Source organism: Taurulus bubalis (assembly GCF_910589615.1).
Source record: "Taurulus bubalis genome assembly, chromosome: 3".
Taxonomy (NCBI): Eukaryota; Metazoa; Chordata; class Actinopteri; order Perciformes; family Cottidae; genus Taurulus; species Taurulus bubalis.
In genome coordinates, this window is record NC_136591.1 from 10,269,753 (window position 1) to 10,297,623 (window position 27,871).

General features: G+C 44.8%; 3 protein-coding genes across 3 annotated transcripts; 1 reads left to right on the forward strand and 2 right to left on the reverse strand.

Moving 5' to 3' along the window:
* The first annotated feature begins 2,055 nt into the window (after positions 1-2,055).
* Positions 2,056-5,301, forward strand: plin2 (perilipin 2). The gene is made up of 7 exons (XM_079214845.1): positions 2,056-2,096; positions 2,401-2,596; positions 2,931-3,013; positions 3,228-3,492; positions 4,139-4,317; positions 4,490-4,606; positions 4,703-5,301. Exons 1-7 carry the CDS (start codon positions 2,067-2,069, stop codon positions 5,183-5,185), a joined length of 1,353 nt encoding a protein of 450 aa, XP_079070971.1. The 5' UTR covers positions 2,056-2,066; the 3' UTR covers positions 5,186-5,301.
* Positions 5,302-5,498: 197 nt separating this feature from the next.
* Positions 5,499-7,233, reverse strand: cdca9 (cell division cycle associated 9; the record flags this gene model as incomplete). The annotated part of the gene is made up of 10 exons (XM_079215271.1): positions 5,499-5,543; positions 5,614-5,700; positions 5,867-5,948; positions 6,030-6,113; positions 6,191-6,252; positions 6,392-6,459; positions 6,588-6,639; positions 6,741-6,781; positions 6,883-7,014; positions 7,122-7,233. The coding sequence occupies 10 exons, from the start codon at positions 7,231-7,233 to the stop codon at positions 5,499-5,501; spliced, it is 765 nt and encodes a 254-aa protein (XP_079071397.1).
* Positions 7,234-8,384: 1,151 nt separating this feature from the next.
* dennd4c (DENN/MADD domain containing 4C) lies at positions 8,385-27,076 on the reverse strand (the record flags this gene model as incomplete). Its single annotated transcript, XM_079216291.1, has 33 exons — positions 8,385-10,298; positions 10,531-10,595; positions 10,741-10,897; positions 11,332-11,449; positions 11,577-11,714; positions 11,811-11,921; positions 12,037-12,235; positions 12,371-12,529; positions 12,629-12,804; positions 12,895-12,992; positions 13,111-13,294; positions 13,415-14,505; positions 14,708-14,839; positions 14,949-15,065; positions 15,159-15,308; positions 15,426-15,564; positions 15,679-15,807; positions 15,938-16,144; positions 16,280-16,397; positions 16,487-16,617; positions 16,906-16,944; positions 17,142-17,287; positions 17,799-18,023; positions 18,945-19,045; positions 19,243-19,418; positions 20,602-20,746; positions 21,320-21,378; positions 21,521-21,587; positions 21,748-21,989; positions 22,117-22,286; positions 22,940-23,009; positions 23,103-23,355; positions 26,778-27,076. 33 exons carry the CDS (start codon positions 27,074-27,076, stop codon positions 10,162-10,164), a joined length of 5,748 nt encoding a protein of 1,915 aa, XP_079072417.1. The 3' UTR covers positions 8,385-10,161.
* Between the last annotated feature and the right edge of the window lie 795 nt (positions 27,077-27,871).

A 27,871-nucleotide genomic window follows, 5' to 3' on the forward strand; every position in this document is an offset into this window, starting at 1 on the left:
GGTTGTACTTTGCTTTGCCAACACATCACATAAAGCCTGATCAAAGTGATTCAAATAATATGACGTGGACAATAAAATATGAGCAGATCAAGGTTCATTACAACGCGGTATCTGTGTGTGCCTATATCCTGAAAATTATATATTACACTATAAATCTCAACAAACTTAAACTCTTCTTCTGCGGACATTATTTCAGACAAAATCTTATTAAAAATTAGAGTCTGTGGTTTACTGCAGCCAACATTTTCATATGGGGTCCATTTGAGTCATACAAGGGTCGATAAATGGGCCCAGACGGTTTCATCTAGCATCCAATGTGTCAGCCAACTGGAGAATCTGATCTAAGACCACGTTTCCTCATCTGGCTTCCAAATGTGTTGTATGAAAGAAACTGCCTTCACACTTAATTTACATTTTTAATAACACAGACATTCTTTGCAGGAGTGAGCCCACTGGTGCGTAGAAAAAAAGAGTGAAGTGCTCTGGATGTCAGAGCAGGGTCACACATCTGGCTCTGATGAGCTACTGGCAAACACAGACCTGTTCATCGGTGGGTAAACCACTGATGTATGGTATTATTCAGGCGCTTAAGTGAAGTCATCAGAAATGTATTACGAGAGGTGTTAGGTTGGTCACATTTCTTGCATTCATTTTAAAAATATCATTTATGTTTCCCATAAATAGCATGACATCAAATACATTGGCTATTTTCAAAATACAGGAGTTGGACCTTTACCTCTACTGTATGATGTGAAGTTCTCAAGGCAGAAACATATGATCCAAGTCTCACTGCTTTTTAACTTTGAAAATACATGATCCAATTCAAACAAAATCCATCTGATCTATGATTGTCCATCACCATCTATCATCCCATCCAGTGTGTGTGTGTGTGTTTTTGTTAAAGCCATGCTCATTGTCTAAGACTCTAAAGTATGTAATGCACATGGCTTTGAGCCCTGAAATGGGAATGGTAGTTAGCCCACATGGGTCCACAATGATGAGGCCCATCTGAGCCTGTGCCACAAAGTCCTCAAAGCGGAGTTTAATGAACACCAGAGACATGTCTCCGGGGCTCGTGAGTCACAAGAACGAATCCCAAAGCCTCAGCTTCATGGTGCGTTAGTCATCTTTGATAATTTGATTCATTGCAAATTAGTCTTGATAACACAAAACCTCTAAAACACCATATCATCTGAAGGCCCTTTTGGCAAAGCGGCCAAAACAATCGATATCTCAAATATCACAGTAATTAGTGGCTGCACTAATTGGTATTTAGGTAAAGGGAATTAATATACATGCATACCTGAGCGCACTGTGGCTTACTCATGTAAACTATTGCACACGGAGAATGAGAAGAGAGCGGGTCCAAGTCATGTACTTTCATCAATAATCTTAGACCTGTACTCACTGTAGGAGTTTATGCTTTTCAAATACTGGCCTATAACCTACTTGACCAGACATGAAAACAAATGATGATAATAATCCTCATTTGACCAAACAAATAAATGTAAAAAATGTATCTGACTTGTGAAATGCTCTGTGTGTGTGTGTGTGTGTGTGTGTGTGTGTGTGTGTGCGTGCGTGCGTGCGTGCGTGTCACGGCTTGAGTCCGCGTGACTGCTGCTGGTGCGAGAGGAATTCCCCGACGAAACCTTTACCCGTTTTACCTTTGCCCTAGAAACGTTACCGGCGCTTACGTCAACGTGCTGCGCGTCACATCTCGCGATGACACACGGGACATAAATACAGCTGCGGGAGCGTCTCAGCCAGTATCAGTCAGCTCCCTTTGAACAGTTTGAAAACGCGTGTATCTACCGGTGAGTCTCTTTAAGTTACTTTGTAAACGGCTTCACAGCTTCAGTCCACTTGTTTCTGTAACTAATCCACGGGGACTATTATTATACTATAATAACCACTGTTATACGGCAGTAATACAACTGTATGTCCCGTGACGTCCTCGTGTGAACTTATTGAGAACATGTGTTTATGTCGTTCTTTTGAGTAGAGACGTCACATGTTGTGTCTTCTCTCTCAGCAGGTTGTTTTATTTTCTTCTCCCAGCAAAAATGGCAGCAGCTGCAGTTATCGAAAATCAGGTGAGTTCGCCACAAAGACTCCAATGCAATAAAAGGATTATTTTGCTTACTTTTGATAATATTTGTGGGAATGTGCCAAGAGAAAAAAAAGAGCTGCTTTTGGCCTTTTGAAAGTGCATAAATTACTCTAGAAAGTAATGACGCACTGTCAGGAATAAGAGAATATGTTTCACAACATACTTTTTAATGTAACATTTACATTATTAAAGTATGTGAAATTGTCCAGTTGTCTCTCTTATTACTCTAATAGAAACACAGTTAATGTGTGAATAAGCCTCCTGTTCTCCGTGTTGCTTCCTGACAGAATGTGGTGGAGAGGGTGACCAGTCTTCCTCTGGTGAGCTCCACCTACTGCCTGGTGTCCAGCGTGTACTCCAACACCAAGGACACCCACCCTTACATTCGGACCGTGTGCGAGGTGGCGGAGCAAGGGGTCCGGACCATCACCCATGTGGCCCTCACCACTGCTTCACCCATCATCTACAAGCTGGAGCCTCAGAGTGAGAACCCTTTCGTGTGAATTTGAGATAACCTGCTGAAGTCCCCTCTGCCTGCAGGCGACGTTTCAAAGTGTATTCGGATGTAGAAACAGAATCAACTGAAACTGGGAGGGTAATAATGTCACAAGAGTCCCACAGAGCTAGAAACGGGAAGTTCAAGTCGGACTAATCTTGATCCCTCACCCAATTTCTCTGTTTAATCCCAATCGTCCTGATTCAAGCCACCAAAGCTTGATCCACAAATATTTCACTTAAAAAAGAAAAATGTATCCACCATAGTATTATCAGATCCTATTTATTTATTAACATCTTTAATTTTGTTTTTCCCCTTCAGTTGCCATTGCCAATGACCTTGCCTGCAAAGGTTTGGACAAGATTGAGAAAACCCTGCCGATGCTTCACCAGCCACCTGAGCAGGTATGTACAAGATTACTGATCAATAGCACGTGCAGGTACATGGTGTCAAAGGTCAGCGCACTTATAATCAAGCCCAATTGCACAACTCCGTAGGCGACATTTGATGCAAGTTAATTTCCTGCAGTGACCTTCGCCCCGTTTTCCCAATTGCTGTTTGTTTTTAACCTTTGAACTCATACGCTGTTACTTAAAAATGTATTTTGTCCCTGCCCAGATTGTCTCCTGCGCCAAGGATGTTGTGACAGGCACAGTGTCCGGTGCCAGGGACACAGTCTCAGACACTCTGACCAGCGTCGTGGACAGGACCCGGGGGGCCGTGCAGGGCGGGATGGACAAGACCAGGGCCGTGGTCATCGGGAGTGTCAGCACAGTGCTGGAAAGCAGAGTGGCACGGCTGGTGAGCAGCGGCGTGGACACGGCCCTCAGCACCTCGGAGAGTCTGGTGGAGCAGTACCTGCCTTTGACGGAGGACGAGCTGGGTGAGTGGGGCCAAAGATGACCAGTTAGACCTTCATCTTGTGTATCACACAAATCTCATGACTCCATTTTACTGGGGTGGTGAACGACAACCAATGACTTATCTTCTGTTATTGGTCGTTTTAAAAAAAAAAAGAAAAGCAGCTTGCTGTCTTGGCTTGAAATGATAACCAAAATACAAATAAGGCAGGCCAGTGAGATTAGTCTTGTTTTTCTGTCATAAGCTGCATCAAAGGTCAGTTATTAACAGGCAGCTGGAGTATGTTGTTACAGCTGGATTTAGGCAAGTTCCTAGGAAAACAGGACTTGCGTGATTATGTGCTTCTGAGATTTAACATTTGCATCAGTGGCTTGTTTTTCCCCCCTCCATCCATAACATGAGCTGTTGTTTAGAGTGAAGGGTTGTGTGCAGAAGTTTATAGCAAACAATCCTGTAAACTATTTTAGTTTAAATAGATCCGATTGAAAGGATTGACTGGTGAATGACTTCATTTGTCATGATTTTAAGCCCTGCAGATACTTTAACGTGCAAAACACTAAGCAGTCTAAAACCTTAAATCATTGGAACAACCACCAAACTCAAACTAAGCCTATGTCATGTGTCCACATTTTTAATGAGTCATTTTATGTTTCCCTCCCTTGCGACAGAGCTGGAGGCCAAAAATGTGAAAGGCTTTGACAACAAAGAGCTAAGCTACTACGTCCGCCTGGGTTCCCTCTCCACCAAGCTGCGCACGCGGGCCTACACCCGGGCTGTGGCCAGAGTCAGGGACGGCAAGCAGCGAAGCATGGAATTCATTTCAGAGCTGAACTCCACTGTTGACCTGGTGGGTCTCCTTATCCATTCATAATATGATTTGAGAAGTTTTACAAAGACGACAAATGTAAACTTCATACAGTAACACCAGGAAGCTCAATACTCCTTTACATTCTGCACTAAGTACATTTCTTTCCCTGCTTATGGACAGAAAATAAACATTTAAATGTTCATCTTTCTAGATTGAATATGGCAGAAAGAATATTGACGGGGCTAACCAGATGGTAAATGACAAGCTGACCTCCCTGGTGGCGTGGAGGTCCAATGGTCCAAACCAGGAGACGGGTCATGAGGCAGAGGTAGGGAGGTGGCCAACACAAATATAAAATGAGATAACATACTGAAGATGGAAGCACGTGCCAGGTTATTTATATCCTTTCATTCCCTCCTCTCAGGTCATCGAACATCGCACCTTGACCCTGGCACACTCGCTCACCCAGCAGCTGCAGACCACCTGTCTGGTCCTAGTCTCCAGCCTGCAGGGCCTCCCCAACCACATCCAGCAGGAGGCGCTCTCCCTCAGCCGCTCTGCCACACACATCTACGTCGGCTTCCGCGAGGCCAACACACTGCGAGACCTGCCAGACAGTGTGCTGACCAGTAGCAAAGTCCAGCTGGGCAAAATTAAAGATTCCCTAGACAACGTCATGGACTATCTGGTTAATAACACGCCGCTCAACTGGCTGGTCGGTCCCTTCTACCCCCGGATGGCCCCGGAGCCGACTCATGCGGCGGCTCGTGCTACCAGCAGCACACCAGCGTGGCCCTCCAGCGGTCCCGCCACCCAGTCACATCGAGAGGAGCCCATGGAGATGGAAATGGAGACACTTCATTCCCAGCAGCAATCGCGATCCATCACAGCTTTATGTTCCGAGTAATGTTTTCCTCCTGGCTGCCATTGTTCCATGTCAAACACCAAGCTATTTTAGACCATTTCTTTCATGCTGAAATAGCATTTTTATATGCTCGCCAATCTATAGAAACATGTAGTCTTGTGCCTTCTACATAAAGTCAATAAATGTTTTCAAACTTGTGATAGGCACTCTTTAATTTACAGACAAATTAAACTCAATGGTATAATTCAAAAGAGCTTTATTATAGAATTTTTAAAAACCTGGACATCTATAGATTTCATTCAAAAATACATTTAACATATTATATTAGAGGAAAGCCTGTTCAATGGTTCCCTAGTCATCGCTGGCAGCGACCTCGGCTTGACAGGTAGTCCATCAGACTCTGAAAACCCAAAAATCAAATGTTTAACAAAGCTTTGTCAAATCCCTTTAAAAGGAGGAATGAGTCTTACCGCAAGCTTCTGAATCTGGCACCATGCCACGTCATCCAGCACGTCCAAGTTAATATCCTTTTTCGTCTCTTCAGAGAAGCAGACCGTCTGGGAAGGAAGAGAAGAACACATACACACGTGTGAAATGCATCTTACAAGTCTTACAAAGCTTGGGGAATTCAATTGCTTTAAATCAAATAATGAAACGCCATTGCTTTCTCAAAAGCTGGTACCAAGTGACTAATGTATACAAAAAAAAAAAAAACACTAGTACCTGTCCCTGTGCTGTGGTAACAGTGATGTGGCCGGCAGAGCCCGCCATGGAACAGTGCAGATCCCCAGCAGAGACGACAGACCTGAGGAGATCACACAAGCCACAAATCCATTTAGTTAGGACATTTGTACAACGCCCCACTCCACGGAGGGCAGGAACGAACCTGAGTTTAGGGTTGGCTTTCACGGTCTGTTCGAGGGTCTTGGTTAAGCCGCTCCGAGTTCTTTTGGCAGTGACCGAGGAGCCCCTGTAGAAATATAATGTTATACGCCATACTCCTTTACCACATGCAAAAACTACCACACCGTAACCTCCAATATTAACCTGAGATTTCCAGCGCTGTTACTGCCGAGTAACGTTTTAGTCCTTTTCGTCCCTTTTCCTCCCTAGAAGGTAGAAGAAAAAAAGGAAGCAAACCAGAAATGGATATAATTCTAGAAGCTATTGATTAGATTATAAAGTGTTCACTCAAAGTTCAAACCAGTTCATCTCCCTGATGTGTGCGAACATTAGCTGCTATAATACCTTAGAGGTCTTGGATGAGGACCTCTGGACTGGGCTGGACTGACCCGGTGAAGAATCGGTTGATTTAACTAATAAAAAAAACACAGAAGATACTCGTTATAACAAGAGTTGAATTACAAGACACCATTTTAAACTCTGCTTTTCAAAGTAAAAGATAAATTGTTGCCATTACTAGGTTTGAAGGAAGTCGTTTTACCTCTTTTACTGTGTGCCCTCCTGAGCGGCTGCTGCATCTCAAGAGACTCATTCTGCAACAGGTGATAATCATGACCGTTATATTTATATACACATAAATAAAAAAAAGGCGCCTCTATATGGCCGCAGGAGCGACTTAAGGGACTCAACTCACCCTCATGGCAATTGACACCTCACTTGCTGAGATTTCCTCCTCTAATAGAACAGATAGGGTGATGGAATAAACACGACAGGAATGGCCGTGGACGAGTAGTTATCTGATATAAAAGGATGTAGAAATAGAAATGACAGCTCACCGCTTAATAAATCTCCTATGCGTGTTTTTTGAAGAGAAGGAGGCATCTTCATCAGCTGCACCTTGAAGACCTTGTCCACTGTGGCCAACGTGTTCTCCATTCTGGCTTCCAGCTCGTTCATGCGCTCCTGTCCTGTGAGGAGGACAACAACAACAAAAAGGTTCGCCATGTTTAGGCCCACGGTTGGGGACGACTAGAGGATGTGAAACCAGACGTTTGACCTGCAGTCACTGCGAAACCTTCTTTCTCAAACTGCTGAATGAAGAGAGCCAGTCGGCTCTGTCGCATGTCCCGGCTCAGCTGCTCTTTGCTCTGGGCCTTCCCCGCGGGTCTCGTCCGTCTAGTAAGCATCTTAGCGTCCTGTCTTCTCGAGGTTCAGCGCGCGTGTGGAACTGCTCCTGAGCCGGTTCCCAATTATACACACGCACACACCTGGCGGCGCAGCGTCCAATTAAGATATTCATGCGCGTGCTAGAGTCACTCGTGAGGTTTAAAGCGCTACGTGTGCTGCGTGGCGGAAGGTTACGCGTAGTTGTCTATATGAAAAGGGGCCCTTTGTTTGAGTCGTGAATATTCTATATGAAGTATTTTGACACCAGAATAAGGATTAGTGCATATGAAAAACCCATTATTTAGGAAAATAAATGACCACTTCCCAGATAGCTAAATTGCATTGAACTCTTTTTTAATGATGTGAGGATAGGGCCCTGCTTTTTATAAACACTACATAATGCATTTATGGAACCTCACAATTAGTCCACAACAGCAGCCTCTCAAACACAACACAAAACAACAGACACCACAAAATAAGGGCAAAAGTAGGCATCCGGTTGTCACAGGCCAGTTCTTTTTTTATACGGCTTCTGCATTGTCGTCTTACACGCACTCAAAAAGACAGGAGCCAAAAGCTGGCCTTATAGGGAATGTCCGAATAAAAGGTGCCCCTGCAAATCTGTAGCGTTCTAGCATGCCGGGATATTCTGGGAAATATCAAGAGTTGCATTTCTAGCTTTGAGACGACCCTTGACTGTCGATGGGCAGTGACGGTGATAGAAATCCTGGTGTGTGACCAGTGGTCGAGGACAAGATGATGGAAGAAGATGCCACCAAGGAAAGGAGGAGTTGGGAGGATATGGAGGTAGTAAGTGAAAAAATGTACCAGAAAATCCAAAAAGGAGTAAGGACATCAAAGGCTTCACGAAAGTACTGCATGGGGAGAGTGGTTGTCCTGAAACCACAAGGTAGCCGGTTCGATCCCTGTTCTCCTCATGGTCTGATGTCAAAGTTTTCTTGAGCAAGACACTGAAGCCACAGTTGCTCCCCGATGCCCACTGCTCCTAATCCTAAGGGATTTAAAATTTAAAAAAGCTAAAACTAGCCGTCAAAGGTTTCAATACAGGCGAAATTACATGAATCACTGGAGCTTCTGACACGTGACACTGAACAATACAAATCCTTTTCGGAATAGAGGCAAAAAAGAAAATGGACACATTTGGTTTTCAATCAGTTCATAAACTCGTTTATTGCAGCTCACATAAGTGTAGACATTCAATTCCTTTCCACAGGACGGTAAGAGGTCTCTTAATCTATTGTTAAAGAACAGTCTCTTCTGTACATCCTCTGCCATATGGAGGTCATATTTACAAAATCAGTACAGGAAGGGATCCCTTAAGACGGATTAAAAAGGCGAAGGGAAGGTTGTTAGTCATAAAAATGCTAAGTTACACTGTCTGCAATCCAAATGTCAATGATACAAAAATAAATAAGTGATAATTTTTATTTTGTTTTGAAGAAGAAACTACTGTATGTTCCGTTTTTTTCTTTCATGTGGTCTCATCTCATCCTCACCCTGGGTTAAGGTCAGGTTTTTATTGATACAGCGCAAACTGAATATTTCACAATAGTATCGCTTCTGTACAAAGTCAGTCTCCCAAGTTTACAACAGGACCATCTGCACCCACTCCCCAGCAGTTCATCACAGCACTCTGCCCTCTCCTCCATGCGGTGTCCGCATTCAGTGGAATGTCGTGTTGGAAGATTGTTCCTTTCTTAACACAGTGTCAGCCGTACTGAGGAAGCCCCCATGCAGCATAAAGCTCTAACATCCAAAGCTACTCTGTGTGTAAACCATAATAGCAATCTTGTCTGCAAATAGTATACCCAATTAAAAAATATATATACTGGTTCATTTTATGCTGGATTAAGGAGTAGCCCCACTACATGCGAGTTACAGTTCTAATTCAACATTACAATAAGGCATATTAGCTGAACAAGTAAAGTATATTATTGTTAAAAGAATGTAGATATTAAAAACACAGGTTGGATTGAACGCTCGGTCACCAAGTCGTCTGTCCCTTAAGAGAACATGCGTCTTTGTTATAAAGTGTGGCTATGGGTAGTGTCCCATCGATGCGTTCGTTTAATAATCTCTTCCTCCAATCGGCTGATTTTATTCGGTTACTGTAGAGATCAATAATACTTCGTTAAGACCTGTCTTGATTGCAAGGCATCTGGAATGTTGCAGAATCGATTTTAGTGATCGATAATTAGTGATTGTCCTCAGTCCTCTCCCGTTTACGCTTCCGATGCATATTTACACGGACGGAGAGCTCTGAACCTGTACATTTCAATGACAAACTTCAACATTCATTAAGACTCGGATCACACAAACAGTCAAGGCATCGAGGCAAACCCTGTTTTCAGACACCCCTCCCCTGGAAGTAAACATTATGTACAAAAAGTAATTTCTTGATATTTTTTTCAGAAAGTGCACAAGCGAACAGTCAGGGGACTTACACAGTCTCAAGCAACTTTAGGCAACTCAAGTTGCCTAAAGCAACAGATTTAGGCAACGTGGGCAAAAGGCTACAAGACAGGGAACTTACCACACACACGCGCACGCACGAGCACACACACACACACGGCAACAACGGGAGCAGTCGATATATTCTGTACAGTGATTTATCATTCTATACACACGCTGTAAAGAAGCACACCTCAACTAGTCCCAAAAAATTCACTGCAGCTCTCCAAGCCTTTTACAGAAACAGTTACCCCTGTAAAGTAGCTGCTTGGAAAAAGCATCATACAGTTGTAAAAAAGAAGAAGCAGACTATGGGCATCTTCTAAGACAAGGGGAAGAAGAAGTACCATGTTTGGGCGATTGGAGGCGTTTAAATACAAAATCATTTTGCGCTCACACTCCGGCCCGCCACCCGTCCTTTCCTGCCTGCTGTCGCATTCGACCAGTCACATTTTCTCTCTTTGCCGCGGGTGTGGTCAGATGACGGGGGTCCCGAAGCATTTAAGGCACCACTGGACGTTGGGGCCGGGCGGTTCATCGATGCGGTTCAAGGACTTGAGCTGCTCGGCGCTCAGTTCGTCGTAAGCCAGGCGGTACTCCCTGTCGAAGGCCTCTGCAGGGAGGCAGAAGAGGGGGGGGTCATTAAAGAGGAGACATAAGCCTGTCGCTGATTTCAATTTGAATGCATCTATTTATTTACGTATTAAGGATAGTTAGTAGAGTTTCGTAAGTGAAAAAAATGCTGATGCGACTCTACTCGCAATCATTGAAAGGCATCAAAATGACGAATATGATGCAGTAGGAGAAAAACCTTCAGATGGTGGTCACTGGTTCATTTAACTTACCCACGTCGATGTTCTCCTTCCCCAACGCCACCAGTGAAAGGAACAATATTTCTCTATAGATACTTCTGAGAGAAATACGGGACACAGAAATGAGACAAGGTGTTTTCATTAACATTCACAAGATTAAGCTAAATCTGGAACCACCGAAAATAAGTCAAAAGCGCTTTAAGAAAAGCTCAATTGGAGACATTTCTAAGGACAAAGACGGACCTCTGCCTTTTGGTGCCCTCTGGGCGCCGTTTGATCTCACGGATCAACAGGATGATTGGCCCGTAGACGTCGTTGGTCTGGATGTTGTGAACGATCGTGTTGAGGAGGGTACGAATCTCCTGGTGGTCTGTGGGAGCCAGCATCCCCTTCTTCTCCACTGGAAAACAACACATGCACCATCAGAAAGACTGCTATTCTATCCTTTCCATTAAGGGAGCCTCAAGTCTTCTGGCCAACAGTGACATTGTATCCAAGGAAGTAGAATGACTACATCATGCAATTTTCTTGCCAAGATTTCAGCTCATATTAAGGCCATAACAGCATGCCCCATGTGAAACATTCGTATTTAGCTCTATTTGCGACTAATACACCCGTAAACTTCCTCTGTGACATTGCAAAGACTTGTCTTTGTCTCCACCTAGTGGCGTATGTGGTTTCTACAAATAAATAAAAAAAACATCAAGCCATCACATAACGAATCTTCACATAGTGGCATTAAAAGTGTAAAATGTTGGATGTTGACCTCTACAACGATGACTAACACAGGAGGGTGGACACTTCGGCCTGATGCGTGTCTGAGTGCACACTCACACAAGGTCCTCCAGAGCAGGTAGAGGGGCTCTCCATGTTCCTGGTGTAGATTGATGTTGTCCCACAGGAGCTGGACGTAGACCTGCTTACTGTCCTGGGACAGAGACGTCAGGGGCAGCTGCAAAGAGAAAAACCTTTAGTTACATTAAACGTAAACGTCTCAACAGTCTTGAGTAACTTGTTTAGGACCTGATGAGTTTGACGACTCAGACTTAAGGCGTCATGTATCATTGTTTCTCATTTACCTTTACTCCATTGTTGCAGTGTTCAGAGGTGAGGATGAGGCCAGGTATGTGAGTGGGCAGGTCCAAGCGACGGAAATACCAAACCAGGTTCCAGAAGATGATGGGGTGCTGGCTGAGGAACTTGTGGGTGTAGATCACCTGTTTGGACATGGCAGAGTAGCTCAGCAGCTGTGTGGCAAACGTTTGCGATAAAACAGACTACAGGATCATGTATGTGTGAGTGAGAACTTTTACCTGATCTCCCTCGTTCTCCAACAGGGTCTCCAGCTCCTTGCGCAGCACCAAGGGGCTGAGGTACGGTACGGACACAGGCTTGGGGTTCGGCCTTTTGGTCCCCATGCCATCCTGACCAACACACACACACTAATCATTTTCACTGCATGCAGCTATAGCGGTTCTGACGATATCTATATTTGACACATAACACTGGGGTTAACTTGCGACAGTAAGGAGAACTGACCGACACCGCTTGCAGGCTGCAGGGCAGGCTGGTGGTGGAGACGCCATGTCCAGGTCTCTGGGAGTAGTCCAGGCTCTGCAGCGGGCCACCGACACTGTTGCTGCGCGTCAGTGACGTCCCACTGCAGCTCCGCGGCTTCCCCGCTGCCTGGTGCTCCAGAAGACCCAAGGGGTCCGACTGCGCCGGCTCTGGAATCAGACTAGAAACACAACACGCAAAGAGGACTCAGGAACAGGTTCTGCGACAACAAAATATTTCACTCACGGTTAATATAGTTGCAACGTCACCATGGCTTTTCACGTCCAGTGTCAGACTGATTTCGTTTGGCTTGTACCTCTTATGTGCACCAGGCAGGTTGTCCGGAGTCTCCTGAGGTTCCTCTTCAGCGAAAGAGATAAGGTCTGCTGTCTTAATGTCAGCTGAGCTGCTGGCTGTGGGCTGGGTAGTGGTGCTGTGGATACTATCTCCTGAGGCACTGGGATTGACGTAGAACCTGAGGGGGAACATTTGTCAGCAAGTTTGTATTTGACTCATCTTAAAAATACGTTATAATAGGTACACAGGAGAAGTGACAACATTAACAGATTCTTACCCGGTCATAGTTCGCAAGTCATGAAACTCGATGTGCAATAAGGGAAGAAAGGCTGTGTGACAGAAGGGACAGTTGGTATTCAGGTTGGAGTCATCAGCTGTCCAGCCTGCCATTATCTCCTCATCGTACACCAGGGCCTCACAAGAGCGGCACTGGGAGCAGCTGGACATGAGCACCTGTCAGCAAGGAAACGTGTCCAACCGGTTACTGCCATGTAGGTATTGGCGTAGCAAGCACAGCAGTACAGAACAATGGAGTTTACTGACCTCCAGTGCACAGTTCTGGTAAATGCTCGAGGAGGAAGCGTGAAGTGAGGAACCTTGCTCTGAGTCTGCACCCCTGCCTGCTCGTCCAGGAGTTGGATCTGCGGACAGAGACAAAAAACAAACTTTAAAAAAACGAATTTCAGCAGCCAGCGAACCTTATCGGGCCCCTTTTCTTCCTCTCCCCTCATATGCCAGCATTACAGAATGAGTGCTTACGTGTCTGGTGGGTCCCTCGGCCCGTGTCACTGCTGCCACTGCTGCTGCCCAGGCTGGTGCAGCTCTGGTTGAGACCGTTGGCCACCAGCCCTGGGATGGCTCCTCTCTCGGGGCTCTCATCTGCAGCCAGCATGTGCTCATCCAGGTGGGACGGGAAGCCGCCACCCCCCTGAGCTTGGTCTTCCTGCGGAGTACAGTTGGATGGGATGAAGAGGATTGCTCGAAAATCATCAGCAGGTGCTGACAAATTATACAGCTTTAAAACATAAATAAAAAAGGAACAACATCCTTTAACAACGCTCACCTCGTCATCTGAGTAAGAGTAAGCTGAAGCAACTGCTCCCCACACTTTACTGGCCACATTTGCTGCCTGTTTCATGCTCGATCGAAGCACATCTATCTTAGGTCCCGACAAGAGGTGGTCCATCTTGATGGCTGAAATGGAGTTGATGACAGAGCCCAATGACCCTCCCTGGGAGGACTTGACCAGCGCCGTCAGCGAGGATGATCTAGGACCCGGGCTACCCGTTGCGCTGCCGGGGGTCTTCGTCTTTACCGCGAAAGTCTTGGAGCGAGTAACAGTGGCGGGGCTGCGTTTGGGTGTGTCGCCTGGGGAGCCAGTTGGAGTTTTGACAGGAGGCACGGGGAGGCTAGCCCTGCGCTCCAGAGACTGCTTGGGCTGTGGGGCGTCGGTGGAGTCTCCCTGGGTCTGTTGGAGCTCCATGCTGGAGGACTTCCCGCTCATGGGGCTCCTCAGGCTCATGTACATTTCGATCTCCTCGGCCAGGTTGCGGGACACCACAGCAGGCATGGAGCGCGGCGGCTCCTGGCTGCTGACGGAGGCCGACTCGTCGCTCTCAGTCACCAGGAGGGAAAGTGGGTCAGCACCCACCTCCACGTCTGCCCTCTCCAGCGTCAGCCCTCGCAACCCAGGGTCCTCCTCGCTTGTTTCAGTCTGCTTCCTCTCTCGTTTCCCCATTTTAAACTCAGTCTCCTCTACCTCTTCATCCTCTCCCTTCCCTTCTTCTTCTGCTGCTGCTCCCTCTTCCTCTGGCAGCTTCCCTAATGTCAAGCCCGGATCGTCTTCAGGTTCTTCCTCCAGGTCTTTAAAAAGTGCTTTGGACACACTATTAGGGGGTGGACTTTGGCCTGCACAGAGCGCTGCAGCCAGGATCCGGGCATCGGCGCCCATCTGACTGGCCATATGGTCCACGCCTTTCTCTAGGAGCATCCCGGCACGGGTTTCAGCGCTGAAGCTACAGCTGCGTTCACCGAAGGACTTCTGCCGCTGCTGTTGAGGCTGGTTGGCTCCGTCCCCTGACGGCAGCGAGGCGTCGTCTTCAGGGAGAGACACGTTATCGCACTTGCTGCGTCTTCTGAACAGCTTCCCTGTACCTGCAGAATGTGTACAGATATAGTGAGGGTTGTCCTTTTCAATATGAGAATGCAATGACAGAACATAACGATGTATTTGTCATAAAAAGTCACAGAAGTGACAAAAATTGCAATAACAATTTCTGACTGCATTCTAAAATCATTAAAAAAAAAGAGAATTTCTTCATGAAACTTAAAAGTTTCCTTTCCTCTTTCTCCTCACCAGTTTCCCTGCCACTATTAAAGCTCCCCGTGGACAGCTTCACAATGCTGGGGACAGGCGAGGGGACATCAACAGGACTGGGGGGCTCTGCTCCTGCTAGAGCACTGTCCACTGAGCCAGCAATGTCCCCTCCTGGTTTTAAACATACATAGAACAACATCAATGTACAAGGAGGAAATGGGCTTTCTCTTGCACACACATTTAAATGTGGAAGCACTGGAATGAAAGGAGCTTTTCTTACCGTTATGCTGGGCTCTGGAATCGTTTCTCTCCTCTGTGGAAATAACTGAATGTGAAGGCTCCGTCAGCTCCTGGTGCAACTCATCCTTGGAGCCGTAGCCTTGGTCGGACTGCCGCCCTGTGGACCAAAGTATCAGCAAATGTCGTTTTGGACGGTCACGTTTTAAAGCCTCACACATGCAAACCTCCTGAGAGGTGAGTGGATCAGTACCTGTGCCACAGTGGTTGTCTGCCGTGTCTTCCATGCCGTGGCTGTGGGTAAATACGTTGCGTTCCTCACCGTTGACCTCACTTGAGCTGTCAGCACTTCCATGACTCAAGCGGTCAGCGTCAGGGATTGCTGACCCACCTATTGATGCTGCTGAAGACAGCAGGACACAGAAAGAAGAAAAACAAAAATGGGTGAGAAACAAGGAAACCGAATGAGAGGAAACAGCGTCTCCAATCATCAATCAGATAACCTATATTCCATGCGCACCTGTGGTGGGCTCCTTCTTGGAAGGTGTTCGGTCTAAAGCGTGCTTGAACTGGGCCACCCCACGAAGCACATTACGAAGCTTGGTCCACATGAAGAGGCCACTGCGGTTTCTGCTCGGCCATGGGCTCTCTAAGACGGTCTGCAGAGGGATCAGACAGACGGATCAGGACATGCGTAGGTAGACAGAAAGTCTTAACATTGATTTGAGCTACAAGAGAGATGTATTTTAGCAATGTAAAGGGAGGCATGTGACCTTGTTGTAGTGTCCATATGTGATGGCGTTCGGATGCACTCCAGCTTTCTTCATCTCAACCAGGACTCGCACGGCCATGACAGGAAGACCCCACACACCACAGAGCTGCATCACCACTCTGTAACACACCTGATAACCACACAAAGATGAAAAACATTAGAAGAAAAAAAACATAAATAATAATAATAATAATATAAGCATTCCACCAAGAGAAGTTTAGATATGAAGAAATGTGAAAAAAAGTTAAATCTGACTGTACCTCATCCAGCACCTCCACCTCAGTGGTCCTCATCTTCAGGAGGACGTTGTACGCCTGCTGCATGGCACGGCTTTTAGACTTGGAGAGTCGCACGGCTGCCGGCAGGCAGATGAACCACAGGCTGTAGCAGTGACTGAACAGGCAGCGGGCCCACAGCGGAGGGTTGGAGTGGAAACGCGTCGCCATCTTGTACGCTAGCTTGATCTCCTGTTGAACAAGGTAGACATTCGTGGTTTGAGAGTCGATGGCGACGGAGAGTGCGATAAGTTAACTAAAACATCTGGTCCTTGTAGGCAGGTCCACGGTCCTCTGCTGAGCGTGCCTGTGTGAGCATGTACACACCTGCTTTGTCCTCTTAGCCAGTAGTGCCGGGCTTCTGGACAGACTGGGCTCCGCTACTCTGTGGAACTCCCTAGGACGGTCAAACAGCTCGATATGCAGCCGGGGGAAACTTTTGTAGCTGGAGGAAAAAGAACAGGTGCCTCAGACTTTGGCATCAATCTTTCTCCATCTAATAAAGCTTCACTATAATAAGGGTATGAGATTTACGTGTATCTGCGGCCAGGTTCCGTTCCATCGCCAACTGGAGGCTCAGGGGGCATGACAAAAACAGTGTGTTCGCTCTTCTGGGACTCGTCCAGCTCCAACAGTCTCGTGTCCTCAGACGACTCTCCTTCAACCTGCAGCGAGGATCGCATCCAGAGCCTTAGCGATATCGAAACTAGGACTTTTACAAGAAGCACACAACTACAAGCAAAACACAATCTATTACGCACTTCCAATTAGGCAGTGAAACACACTTATTTGATTGTATGTTAGGAAAAGGAGGAAATGTCCACACCCCTTGGTAAGGACATTTACAATTAGGGGGGGAGGGAAAGGTTGTTTTAATTACATTTTAATGTTGGTCACAAACATAACAATAACAAGGGTGAGGATATCTGATTACAGTGTAAGCACAATATTACCTTAGTGCCCTTGTCGGTGATTTTATCAGAGGGAAAAAGCTGCAAGAAGAGGAAAGAGAGCAAAGGAACCAGAATGAATCAGAGGAAATTTTGGCTTCCTTACCCTCCCAGTGGACGAATATTATTTTGCCAATAAAACATAAAACAAAAGGCGTGTTCGTGGAAGGGGAAAAAACAAAACATCATAAAACCAGTGTACATATCGGAGACCAGCTTGACGCTGGTCTGGTAATCACCTTCTCGACACAGTCGTCAAAAAAGGCCAGGCCGGTGTCCTTGTCACTGACAAATGTGCACTCCTCAATGAAGCGGATGAATATCTGGGTCTTGGTGAGCTGGGAGTAGAACTTCTGGTGGGCTCTGTCTCTGCTTTTGAGAAGCCCTGCAGGAAGGAAGGCAAGGACAGATTGTGCTATCACTTCTTAAGTTTAACAGAACTTACATTTAAAAACCTTCACCTTTCCCCAGTCATTCTTGTTTTCACTGTAACCTGTATTTTGAACCCTCTTCAAAAACTGAAGTTTGGCTGTTCCGACAAAAGTGTTAAATTATGTTGTGTCACACCGTCCGTCTGCAGCTAAAATCGATCACTGACAGGGAAGGTGAATGGAGGTGAGACCCAATTTCCCAGCAACAGACATTAGTGAAGTCTTATTACAGCCAAGGAGAAAGCTGATTGATTTGTAAAAACACTCCTCGAAATAGAAATGCCAATAACGTTCAACATTAGGTGAAGCTATCAAAATGAAGGCCTGTAAATTATGCGTACAAAGCCGGGAAGCTATCAACGCATTCTCTAGTTTCAGGCTGCGCATAAACAAAACCATTACTTACATATTGAATTCTATGGTTTTACACATGATCCACACCTTCATTTTCCCTTCGTTCCTTACCTTGCAGGTCGTAGAGGGAGTCTGCAGACGTGGCCTTTTTGGAGGGCGCCTGGGTGATGGGTTTGAGGTAGTAGCGGTAGCCTCTCAGGATGGAGGCCATGAAGCGAAGGAAGGCCTCCTGGATTTCCATCTCCAGGGAAGTCTTCTTCTTTTGCCAGGTGAAGTCCGCCTCTATGGGGGTCATGTCCACTGCTGAGTTTTCCTGTTCTATTTGAGGTACTGAAACTAAAAAAAACACAAATTACAAGGTCATTTTAAACAATTAAAGTACATTATATTGTTTTGTGAGGAGGCGCTTGGCATGGCAATACATTGAACATTTAAATTATTACTTGTGTGATTGACATATATAGCTATGGATGCAAGTATGGAAAACTGACTAAATGTAGTAAAAGGCTATTATATTAAATATATAACTGAATGCCTTGTTAACTAAATTATTAAAATAGTTTATAGTTTAAAAAACGATTTATTTTCAGATATAGATATATATATATACACATACATACACATATATATATATATATATATATATATATATATATATATATATATATATATATATATATATATATATATATATATATATATATATATATATATATATATATATATATATATATATATACACACATACATACATACATACACACACACACACACACACACACACATACATACATATACACACACACATAAAACAGCTTTTACCCTTTTCCCTTCACTACCAATCAGTTGATAAAATAATAATAAAGTTACTTTATTTATATTAGTCCATTTATCTTTCACTATCTCATTCTAGTGTCTAAATAGTTCCTATTCCTTGGTCTTGGTACACATTGAGTTATTCATCTATTCCCCATTTTCCTTACTGAAGGTTAAAGGAAAAGTACAATGCTTTATATCAAATCTCTAAAATATAAAAACTGACTTCTACAAATGTAGATGATCTTATTTCACCTGATGATGCTCCTATGTTTTATTCTCATATGTTGCACGTTATTGCCTTTTACCTTACTTTACTTTTACTTACTTTTTTTTTACGAACTTTTTAAGTTAAGATTAGTGAGTTGTCTAAGGTACTTTTCTCCCCCCATTCTAATAAATAATATTTAGCAACAAGAGCAGGTAAGATGCTGTTTGTACCAGTGCCCAGCTGGTGGTGCAAGTTGCTCAGTACGTTAATGAGACTCTTGCCGGGCTTCTTTGGCAGGTTCTTCCAGTTGCCATGTCTCTTCTCGTCAGAACTGTAACACACAATACCACAAAGGCAGTTAGCTGGAAGTAACAGGATAACTGCACAACAATAAGTTGCACTGTGCTCTTGGTTTAACAAATGTGTTGCTGCAAAATTTGAGATAGCTCCACTTTATGAGGGCTGTAAATATACAGTAAAGAAGAAGAAGCAAGCAGCGACATGGTTTAGGATCAAAGCACAGCATACAGATAGATAGTGTTGGTGTCCAGATCCACACAGACAACATCTGGTGGGGGGTCGTAAAGGTCGAAGTAGCGGGAGTCCACGCCCACTATGAACGGACAGGGAGCATTGAGGACGCCTGCTAGCGACAGCGGGCACAGGGGGATGTATGGACACTGCCACTGAAAGGGGAAGATCATCTGAGGGGAGACAAGAGAGAGAGGCACATTTACTACAACCAGGCTGACAATAATTAAGAGTTTTACACCCTCTGGGGGCAGAAGCATTGCGACATTTCAAATGCATTTGGGGGACTTTTGAGGATTGGGACATCCTGTGTTTTCAAAGAGACATGGTTGGCAAAGTTCAAGGTGAAAGGTACGACTGTGTAACTGTCAGGGTAGAAAGGGCATCTAAATACCATTTAAACACTCTCAAAATAAGGCGTTATAACCCCTTTATTCACTTTGATGACTGCCAAAAACTTTAAGTAATAGTTACAATGATTTTTTTAAATAAATAAACTGCACATTCCCTGTATCATATCGATTGTGCAACCATGTCATGGCAGAAACAGAGGCACTACTGTGACTATGTGTAATTGTCCGAACAGTAGACAATCACTTTTGTTCATGATCACTGGGGGAATCATGATTTTTGATTAAATGTCTGAGGAAATGTAAGAAAAGGACATAATGTTTGCAAAACTGATTCTGTTGCTATTCGACATCTATAAAACATGTTCCTTTTACTGTTCTCCAAAGTATTTGACCAGACTGCTCGTGTATGTATATATATATATATATATATATATATATATATATATATATATATATATATATATATATATATATATATATATATATATATATATATATATATACACACACATACACACACACACACACATGCTTTTTAAAAATCACACTATGCAGGTCAGATGAGGTTATGAAACCGGCTGTGTTTCTGGTTAACCCACGATTAATGCTTTTATGTATGCAGATGATTTGGTTATTTTACAGCTGCTTAATCCCAACAAGAGTGAAGGAATGATAATCATACATAAAAGTTGTATTTCCTTGAGTATAGAAACTCTTAAAAGTGGTTGGGCCATTACTTTATATGACTTAATGCACAATAGAGATACAATGTATTCAACTTCATTCTCAGGGAAACACATCTTGTACATGCAGTACATTTCTAATGTCATCAGTAAAGTGAAGGTCTGGCTGTTCAAAAAGGAAGAGGAAGGGTGATAAGTGGACTTAATGTGATTTATTTTTATTATCTCTATCTTAACAAGATCAAAAAGCGCTGGATGCTGCGCAAACTCAATCTCGCCAGTAGTACCACTGAACATGTTTGGGTGTGGCTCATACTCACAGCCACCACAGCCTCGGCCACTCCGGTGAGCACGGCGGGCCGGAGGGAGTGCAGCAGGATCTTGCTCTCCAGCAGGACAAAGTGCAGCAGTGTGGCGCAGTTCTCCGAGCCCAGGTTCATCAGCAGAGTGCTGTAGTCCGCCCCGCTGACAGGGAGGGAGAACACACGGGAGATTAGTGAATGGATGAGTTCATGCAGAGAGTGGAAAAACAGAACGCAGCGGGAGAGGCGACGTGAGGGATGAATGGAGCGTGAAACAAGGGGTTCCGAGTTTGTAACTAGAGCCAGCTATTAGATTACTAGGGAGAAAAAAAAAGGCAATTCAAAAAAATCTAAACAATGGTAGATAATGAAGATCCCAAAAGGGGGGGAACAAAAAGGTAGAGTGCTTTCTTAAACTTTCAATTGTGAGTCTTTTTTTGCACCTTACACTTAAAAATATAATGCAATCTAACAAACCTGCAAGTCATACTTGCTTCGTAATGCCCATAGTCTAAATCCTCTAAACTTCTATATAAGGATGTCCAGTAGCTTCTAATGTTGTTAAGACAATTTGGCCATTAAGTTTCATTTGATCCGTGTTGCCAAGAGCCTACTTGTGTTTACATATGCTGTCATCTTGCTTTGGACTTTTCTTTCCATTTCAGCTTGAAATGGAAAGTATGCAAAGTAGCTGAACACATTATTTATTGTAAAAGGAATGTGTTAAGCATTGTACCTGAGCGGCAAGGGTGTACACACAGGCTGGGAGAGGATCAAGTTGTCATGTGCCGAGAGCTGAGAGGAAAAAAAATTAAAATAATGTTCATGTGAGAAATTATAAAAACTAAATTGTACACATGGTAAAGTATATATTTGACTGACAATATGATCGCATTAATGAAAAAGGGTAAAGAGATAGAAAAAAAAAACACGTCACCTGGACCAATATTCTTGGCCTTTGAGGGGATGGAAATGACACATTGTGCATGAAGTGCGAGATGTGCCTGTTGAGAGAAATACACAAAATGTGGTCTTCAAATTATCTTCAAAACATATGCAGCAACAACCTTCAACCTATCAAAAGGTGAACTTTGAGATGTGTATATTGCATCAATGTCCCCCAACAAACAATGTAAGTGTCAATAGTTGCAAGCAGATCTTTACTTTTCAATAGGCAGCGGGTGAGGGCCGGAGACAGAGAGCTTGTAGAGGAACATCAGGAACTTGCGGAAGGACTCAAAGAAGGGCCAGCGGGAGAGCAGGCAGATGCATTTATTGCTCTTCACAGGCCGGTTGGGGATCACCTTCTTCTCCACGGTGGTGAGCAGGCCCAGCTGGATCTTCTGCTTCTCGCTCAACTGTTCCACCGGATGCGGCTCGTAGAACTGGATGGCTGATCCATACACCTGGAACCAGGAGGCACGGACAAATCCATGAAGCAACGTTGTAGCATTTGGGCTTCCTGGCCAGTTTAACCACAATAGAAAAAATACTTTTTGGGTTAATTATAGCTTGGTTTCGGTTGCTGCTCACCTTTTCACCAGAAGAGATGGTTAAGACAAACGTGGAGAAGACCGGCAGAGGATCGCGTGTGTTTGGTGCCCAACACTCGATCTTGGCGCCCATAGGCAAACAAAAGAGAGGGACTGATTCTGACAGAGGAAAAGACTCATAGTCCTCTTCTGGGTAACGAAAGATGAGACCTGCAGAACGAGGGGGAAAGCAAATGATCAAGGCTTTATTTCTCTGCCAGGGTTGACCAAAAGAGGCTCGAAGAAAAAGGGAGATCAGTGTTTTTCAGTGCTTTGTACGCTGCTTGACATTGTAAATTGTTGTTTGGTGACATGTCGTTCCACAAGACACACATTCTTATGTGAACACGCGCATACACAAACAGGCCCGCAGACACACAAACACTGGGCGTGGCAGGAAGTGCTGTTGTCTGAGATGAATACACAGCCGCTTCACAGGAAAAGGGCCGGTCAAAAAGATAAAGCCAGCATGTGTATCTGCAATGGGTGTGTGAGTGCACACACCCACTGGAACGCTGATTATACGCGTGTTAACGCGGTCAGCTGTTCCAAAAGTCAAAAGTCAAAAGGCCAAGTTCTTAAGGAAGCATTCGGTCAGTGAAAATGTCAGACAACAAATTAGAAATGCCAGCTGCAATAAGCAATAACTATCTCGTGCAACATCACAGATACACTGAAGGTTAAGCTCGCTTGAGCTTTGAGACAAAGACGTAACAAAGTCAGAGCTTTCATTGCTTCTCTAAAGTGCAAAAACAATAAAATCAAAGTAACTGCAGACAACTGTACACTTCTAACATGGTAAAGCATCAGAGGCTTTTACTCACCGGCTTTGTAACTGATGGAATTGGACGCAGATACTGATTTCTTGTAACACAGGAACACGTTGGAGCCCCACTGAAAGTCACAAAGAAATGTCACAAAACTCTTCTCTAATGACCGATGGTGCACAGGGGCACTCATGCTTCAGAACAAAAGAATCAAACTCACCATGCCACAGTTAAGGTTCTTGTCCACTTTGCAAAAGGTATGTGGCGGTATCTCCCCTTTACTTGTGACAATGACACATATGTCCGTCACTGCGAGGGAGTTCTGAGGCTGGACGGGCGGCGCTCGGCGCAACGTGATGAAGATGCGCTGCGAGGTGGCGGAGCTGTTGTTGACGTTGGCGCAGCGGCCGTACGGCGTGGCCTGGACGACCTCGCAGCCATGGATCAGACGCTCCTTACCCTCGTACAGTACACTGATGAAACACGACAAACAGTAAGTAAAGAAACTAAAGACATTGTTTGTTTGTTTTTATATAATTCAAGAATGAAGATGAGATCACATACAAAAAGGGACGTATCCCGGCAGTAAGTGGGTAAAGCTGTCTTTAGGCGAGTGCAAAAGTGATAAAGAAATGGTGTGAAAATGAAGATGGCAGACAGAAGAGCTGTGCCAGAGCTGGCACTACAATGACTCATGGCCACACATATTACAAAGCGCTGGCCTGGACTCAGTTATTTTCTTTCTGTCAGGCATGGTTTTCATTTCTTAACCTTTTTTGCAAAAAGACAAACAACAGTTTACACTGCAAAAAACAAAGACTTTCATGGCCGAAATACCAACAACCAAACGAGTGTATAAACAGACTGCAAGAAAGAAAGAAGACTGTAAAATAGAAAAAGCACAAGAAAAAACAACAACCAACAACATAAATACTGGATGTTTTTTGTGTTGTGTTTTTTTCCCAAATGGGGAAGGTGTCACTGGTTTGAAACAGAGACATTTCCAGAGGATCCTCTAAAGCAGAATTACCAAAGAAAATAACTGTCTTTGTTTCATTTTTGTTTCCACCAGCCATGGACCAGGTCGTGATTTCAGAATCAGAAACCGTTTATTTGCCAGGAATGTTTACACAAACGAGGAATTTTTCTAGGCGGAAAGTGCATACATTACATGAGACGTTAGACGAGACAAACAACAATCAACGACAACAACAGTGATTTCTGCAGGTATGCAACTATTAAAACTATTCTGATCAATGTACAAAAAGAAGTGCAACTCTTTCTGCAAACGCATAAATCCACATTCAGACTGATTTAGGAAAGAAGTGCATTCCTGAGAGACAATAAGCAGGAGGCTGAAGTGTGGTTGTTCTGCTGTTTCACAGTGCGTGTGGTCAGCGCCACTGACTTTCTTCTAAAAGCTCTGGTTTCCCTTTGAGGCCTCGGTGAGAAGCCGTCTTCAATGGGTGATGTGATTCAGACATATTTCCCAGCTGACTCATTCAAGTCCCAGACAGCCAGGGAAACTTTCATATCAAGATTCAAAGATCAAGCTGGGAGCAAAACACGCGCGTTTGAATGGCAGAATATGGGTTGCTGCCAAAATGTTTTATGCATCACAAGCTTGCCTTTCACTCCTGTTGCGGAGTATCGCGCAGCTAAAAGAGACCGTCAGGAAAGCAATCAGTCTCCACTGTGTTCAATTTTATTTTTTTGCATGACTGCAGGGCTTCCATGGCAGCATGCTCCATGCGCTCCCATTCCATCTGGACAATGCCACGTGGGAGGCCAAAAGCTGCGATTGCTGCCCTCTTTCAACCCCCCAAGAAATACACTTGAAACACTCCACTTATTCTGAAAAGAATACAGGACAAAGCAAAAGGGGCCAGGAGGACAGTTGCCAGCGAGATTCTCATTTAGGCAACGAAAACAGCATCCTAATGGGCACAGTGAGTCGTGACGCGTTGGAGCCCCCCCGGGCTCTGCTCGGCTGGCCTCACCGACAGCCGAGGTGGCAGAAGGAAGAATGAATGATTTACAGGTTGCTCGCTTTTCCACTTATTCTTTCGGTGGATGAAGACTAGCAGGTGAGGACAGGAATCGCATGAAAGGAAAAGTACCAACAAGGCCAGAAATATTGACTGACATTCAGTGTTGTAGTTCAACCAAAACAGAACACACTACTATTCTGTAGTTTAAAGCCACATTTAGCAGAAAGGAAACACATTGTCGACAATTAAAATCAACTAAATTAATGACAGAACAGTGAGATTATAATGCACCAGCTTTAATGAGAACCTGACTTTGCCGGGGATCATTTCAGAGAGTGAGCAGAGTGCCGTCTCTTTTGACTGAAGACTCCAGCTTAATAGCAAGCGACACAAAAAGGCTTAGGACAAAGACTAAGGTGTGTGTGGAGAACTGGAAAAGCCTCAGGCTGTTGCATCGTTGTTCTCATTAGAGCATGCTGAACAGATACAAAGCACCTGTGATGAAATGTGGGGAACGTTTTTTTTTTGGCTCCCCTGTGAATGAGGAAAGAGCAGTTGTAGCTTCAGGCTCGCTGGATTGGATGAAGTGAAACATGACGGAGCTCCCTTTCATAACACGATAGAAGGAAGCAGGACAAGTGTATCAATGGATAGGAGCCAAGAGGCGTCGCTCCATGATGCAACAGGGCCGAGAGAGTGGTGCAGTCAACACACCTACTTCCTCGGAGTGACTGAAAGACTCGGCCTTTATACCTGCCGACATTTTCATATGATCCACTTCACACTTGGCGGATGTATTACCGGGGACCAGGAACTTCAAGGCTCTGCACGCATGGCGTCCGCAGCGACCTTTTACAGGCCTTCACAGGCTCATTGGCCAGTTTACTTGGATGCGCCGACGTGACAACCAAACTCGTCTTTGCTTCCCTTAAGGTCACGAGCGGTTGCGTTGGAGGCCCCTGTACATTCTTGTGTACCACGGGGCCCATACAGCAACCCTGCCTCCCGACTGCTCATTCTTGCCTCGGGGAAAATAACTCTGCATTCAGCTTTCAGTGAACTTTAGGACATAATGATTTGCATATGGTCTAGTTATATGGTAAGTCAAATTTGCTTTAAAACTATTGTATCCTCTGATTTACATATATAATATATAGCAGCATTTCCACAGAAGTTCCTGGTAATTTTAGTCTCGGTACTAGTTTTTAAAAAGGAACTAAAAAGGTTCCTTGTGCCCATTTTTCTCTGCGTTTCCACGAAAGACCTGCGTACAAAATGCATCATCACATGGCACAAGGGCTGCTGGTGGTTTTCTCACTACAATGACATTTACTGCTGAAATGTAGGGCTATTGACTGATGCACATTGAATGAAATACAGAGGAGAAAATGTAACAGAGTCTGTATCAGTAGAGTAAATCATCGGTGGAGTCTTTGATCGTTACTTAAGAACGTAACATAACGTAAGAAATTTGAGAATACACTGCCTCTCTTTTACCACTTGCTTGCGCAACATCTCTCTTTCTTTCTTTCTCTCGAGTGACAGACTAGGAAGTTGAAATTCCACAGTTTGGCCACCACAAAACTTGGTTTTGAAGCTCGTTGCTCTTCCTGGGGCTTGTCGAGATCACTGCAGACAGCAACACAAGAGCCAAGCAAGCGGACACGCCTTCTGAACGGTCACGGCACTAGCGATGCTAAATCCAGTCTTATGCAACCAAAAGACTATACTGTACCTTTTGTCAATCTACAAACTTCTGCAGTCCAAATGAATGATTCTAAACTGTTTATTGATTTGTTTTACTTCAGCAACTGAAAAAGGGAAGCCAGTTATATTGAGCCTCTAGCAGGAATGTGAACATTCCAGATTACAAACACTGACATAAACAGAAACTGCCGACTCACCCAATGTCAATGAGAGGAGACTTCCCCCGACCCCTCTTGTAGCACAGGAAGAGCTCGGGGCTCTTCAGACTGCCATGATTAAGGTTGGCTGGCTGGCCGCTGTAGGTGCTGTCGATGCACGTAAAGCCCTCAGGGACCGTTTCTCCCGCCGACTTGTTGATGACGGCCAAGTCGGTGATGGGCGCTTTGGGCCCGCTGGACTTGGTCTCCGACAGGTCCTGCTCCAGGGGGGTGGATTTGTCCGTCAGTCCGGCCACTACAAAGTAGTCGGTCACGCGGTGACCCTTGTCCTCGATCATGACTGGGAGTACCTGGAAAGAAGAACATGGAGATGTGAAATTAATGTCATTTATACACCGGTGGCCGTTGGTAAAACCTCTTGCAAGTCACAGTCTACAGCTCATCACAAATACTGTATCCCGGTTATAGCTAAGGAGAACGTGCGCGCCCATGTGCATGTCAGGGACAGCTCTTCCATCTCAGCGCGGGACAGCGGGATGGATTACGCGCGCGAGCATACACAGAATGTTAAGTAATACTGTGGCAAAGGCGATGAAAGGATCCTTTACGACCGCGGCGCCACAACGGAGCAAACGAACTGGGGAAACACAAGGAGTAGAGAAGGGACTGGATTTGTTGACGTCCACAAACACTCTTGTCATTGTATATCACCGCACCGCTCCGGTGATGTTGAGAGAGTTAAAGCTCCGGTTGCTACAGAGAGCCATGGGAGAGCAGCCGGGCCGGGTGGAATGCCACGAAATGCCACCGTGGGCATTAATCAAGCAGACACCAAAGTCTATAAAACACTTGAAATGTGGGCCTTTTGTAAAAAGAAGAACATTACGAATATATGCAAGTAACTTTCCAAATGTAGTTGGCGTTTCTTGTCTTCTATTTAAGGTTCGAGTCAGGACACCAAACAGTTGATGACTCAGTTATCCAATTGACGTTGACGCGATGTAGATGCCCAGCTTCCATTTAGCATTCACAAGAAATTAAAGGGCACTTTTATCAACTTACTGTGCCAAGAAAAAAAAAAGCCCTTCACTCATCAAGCCTGGATTAAAAAAAACTGGTTGTCTAAGGAGAAA

What these genes read in the sequence shown, in the direction of transcription:
- plin2 (XM_079214845.1), top strand. Translation starts at nt 2,067, where the DNA reads ATGGCAGCAGCTGCAGTTATCGAAAATCAG. An exon ending in CTGCAGTTATCGAAAATCAG is followed by an intron (nt 2,097 to 2,400) that starts GTGAGTTCGCCA and finishes GCTTCCTGACAG; the next exon opens with AATGTGGTGGAGAGGGTGAC. An exon ending in TTCACCAGCCACCTGAGCAG is followed by an intron (nt 3,014 to 3,227) that starts GTATGTACAAGA and finishes GTCCCTGCCCAG; the next exon opens with ATTGTCTCCTGCGCCAAGGA.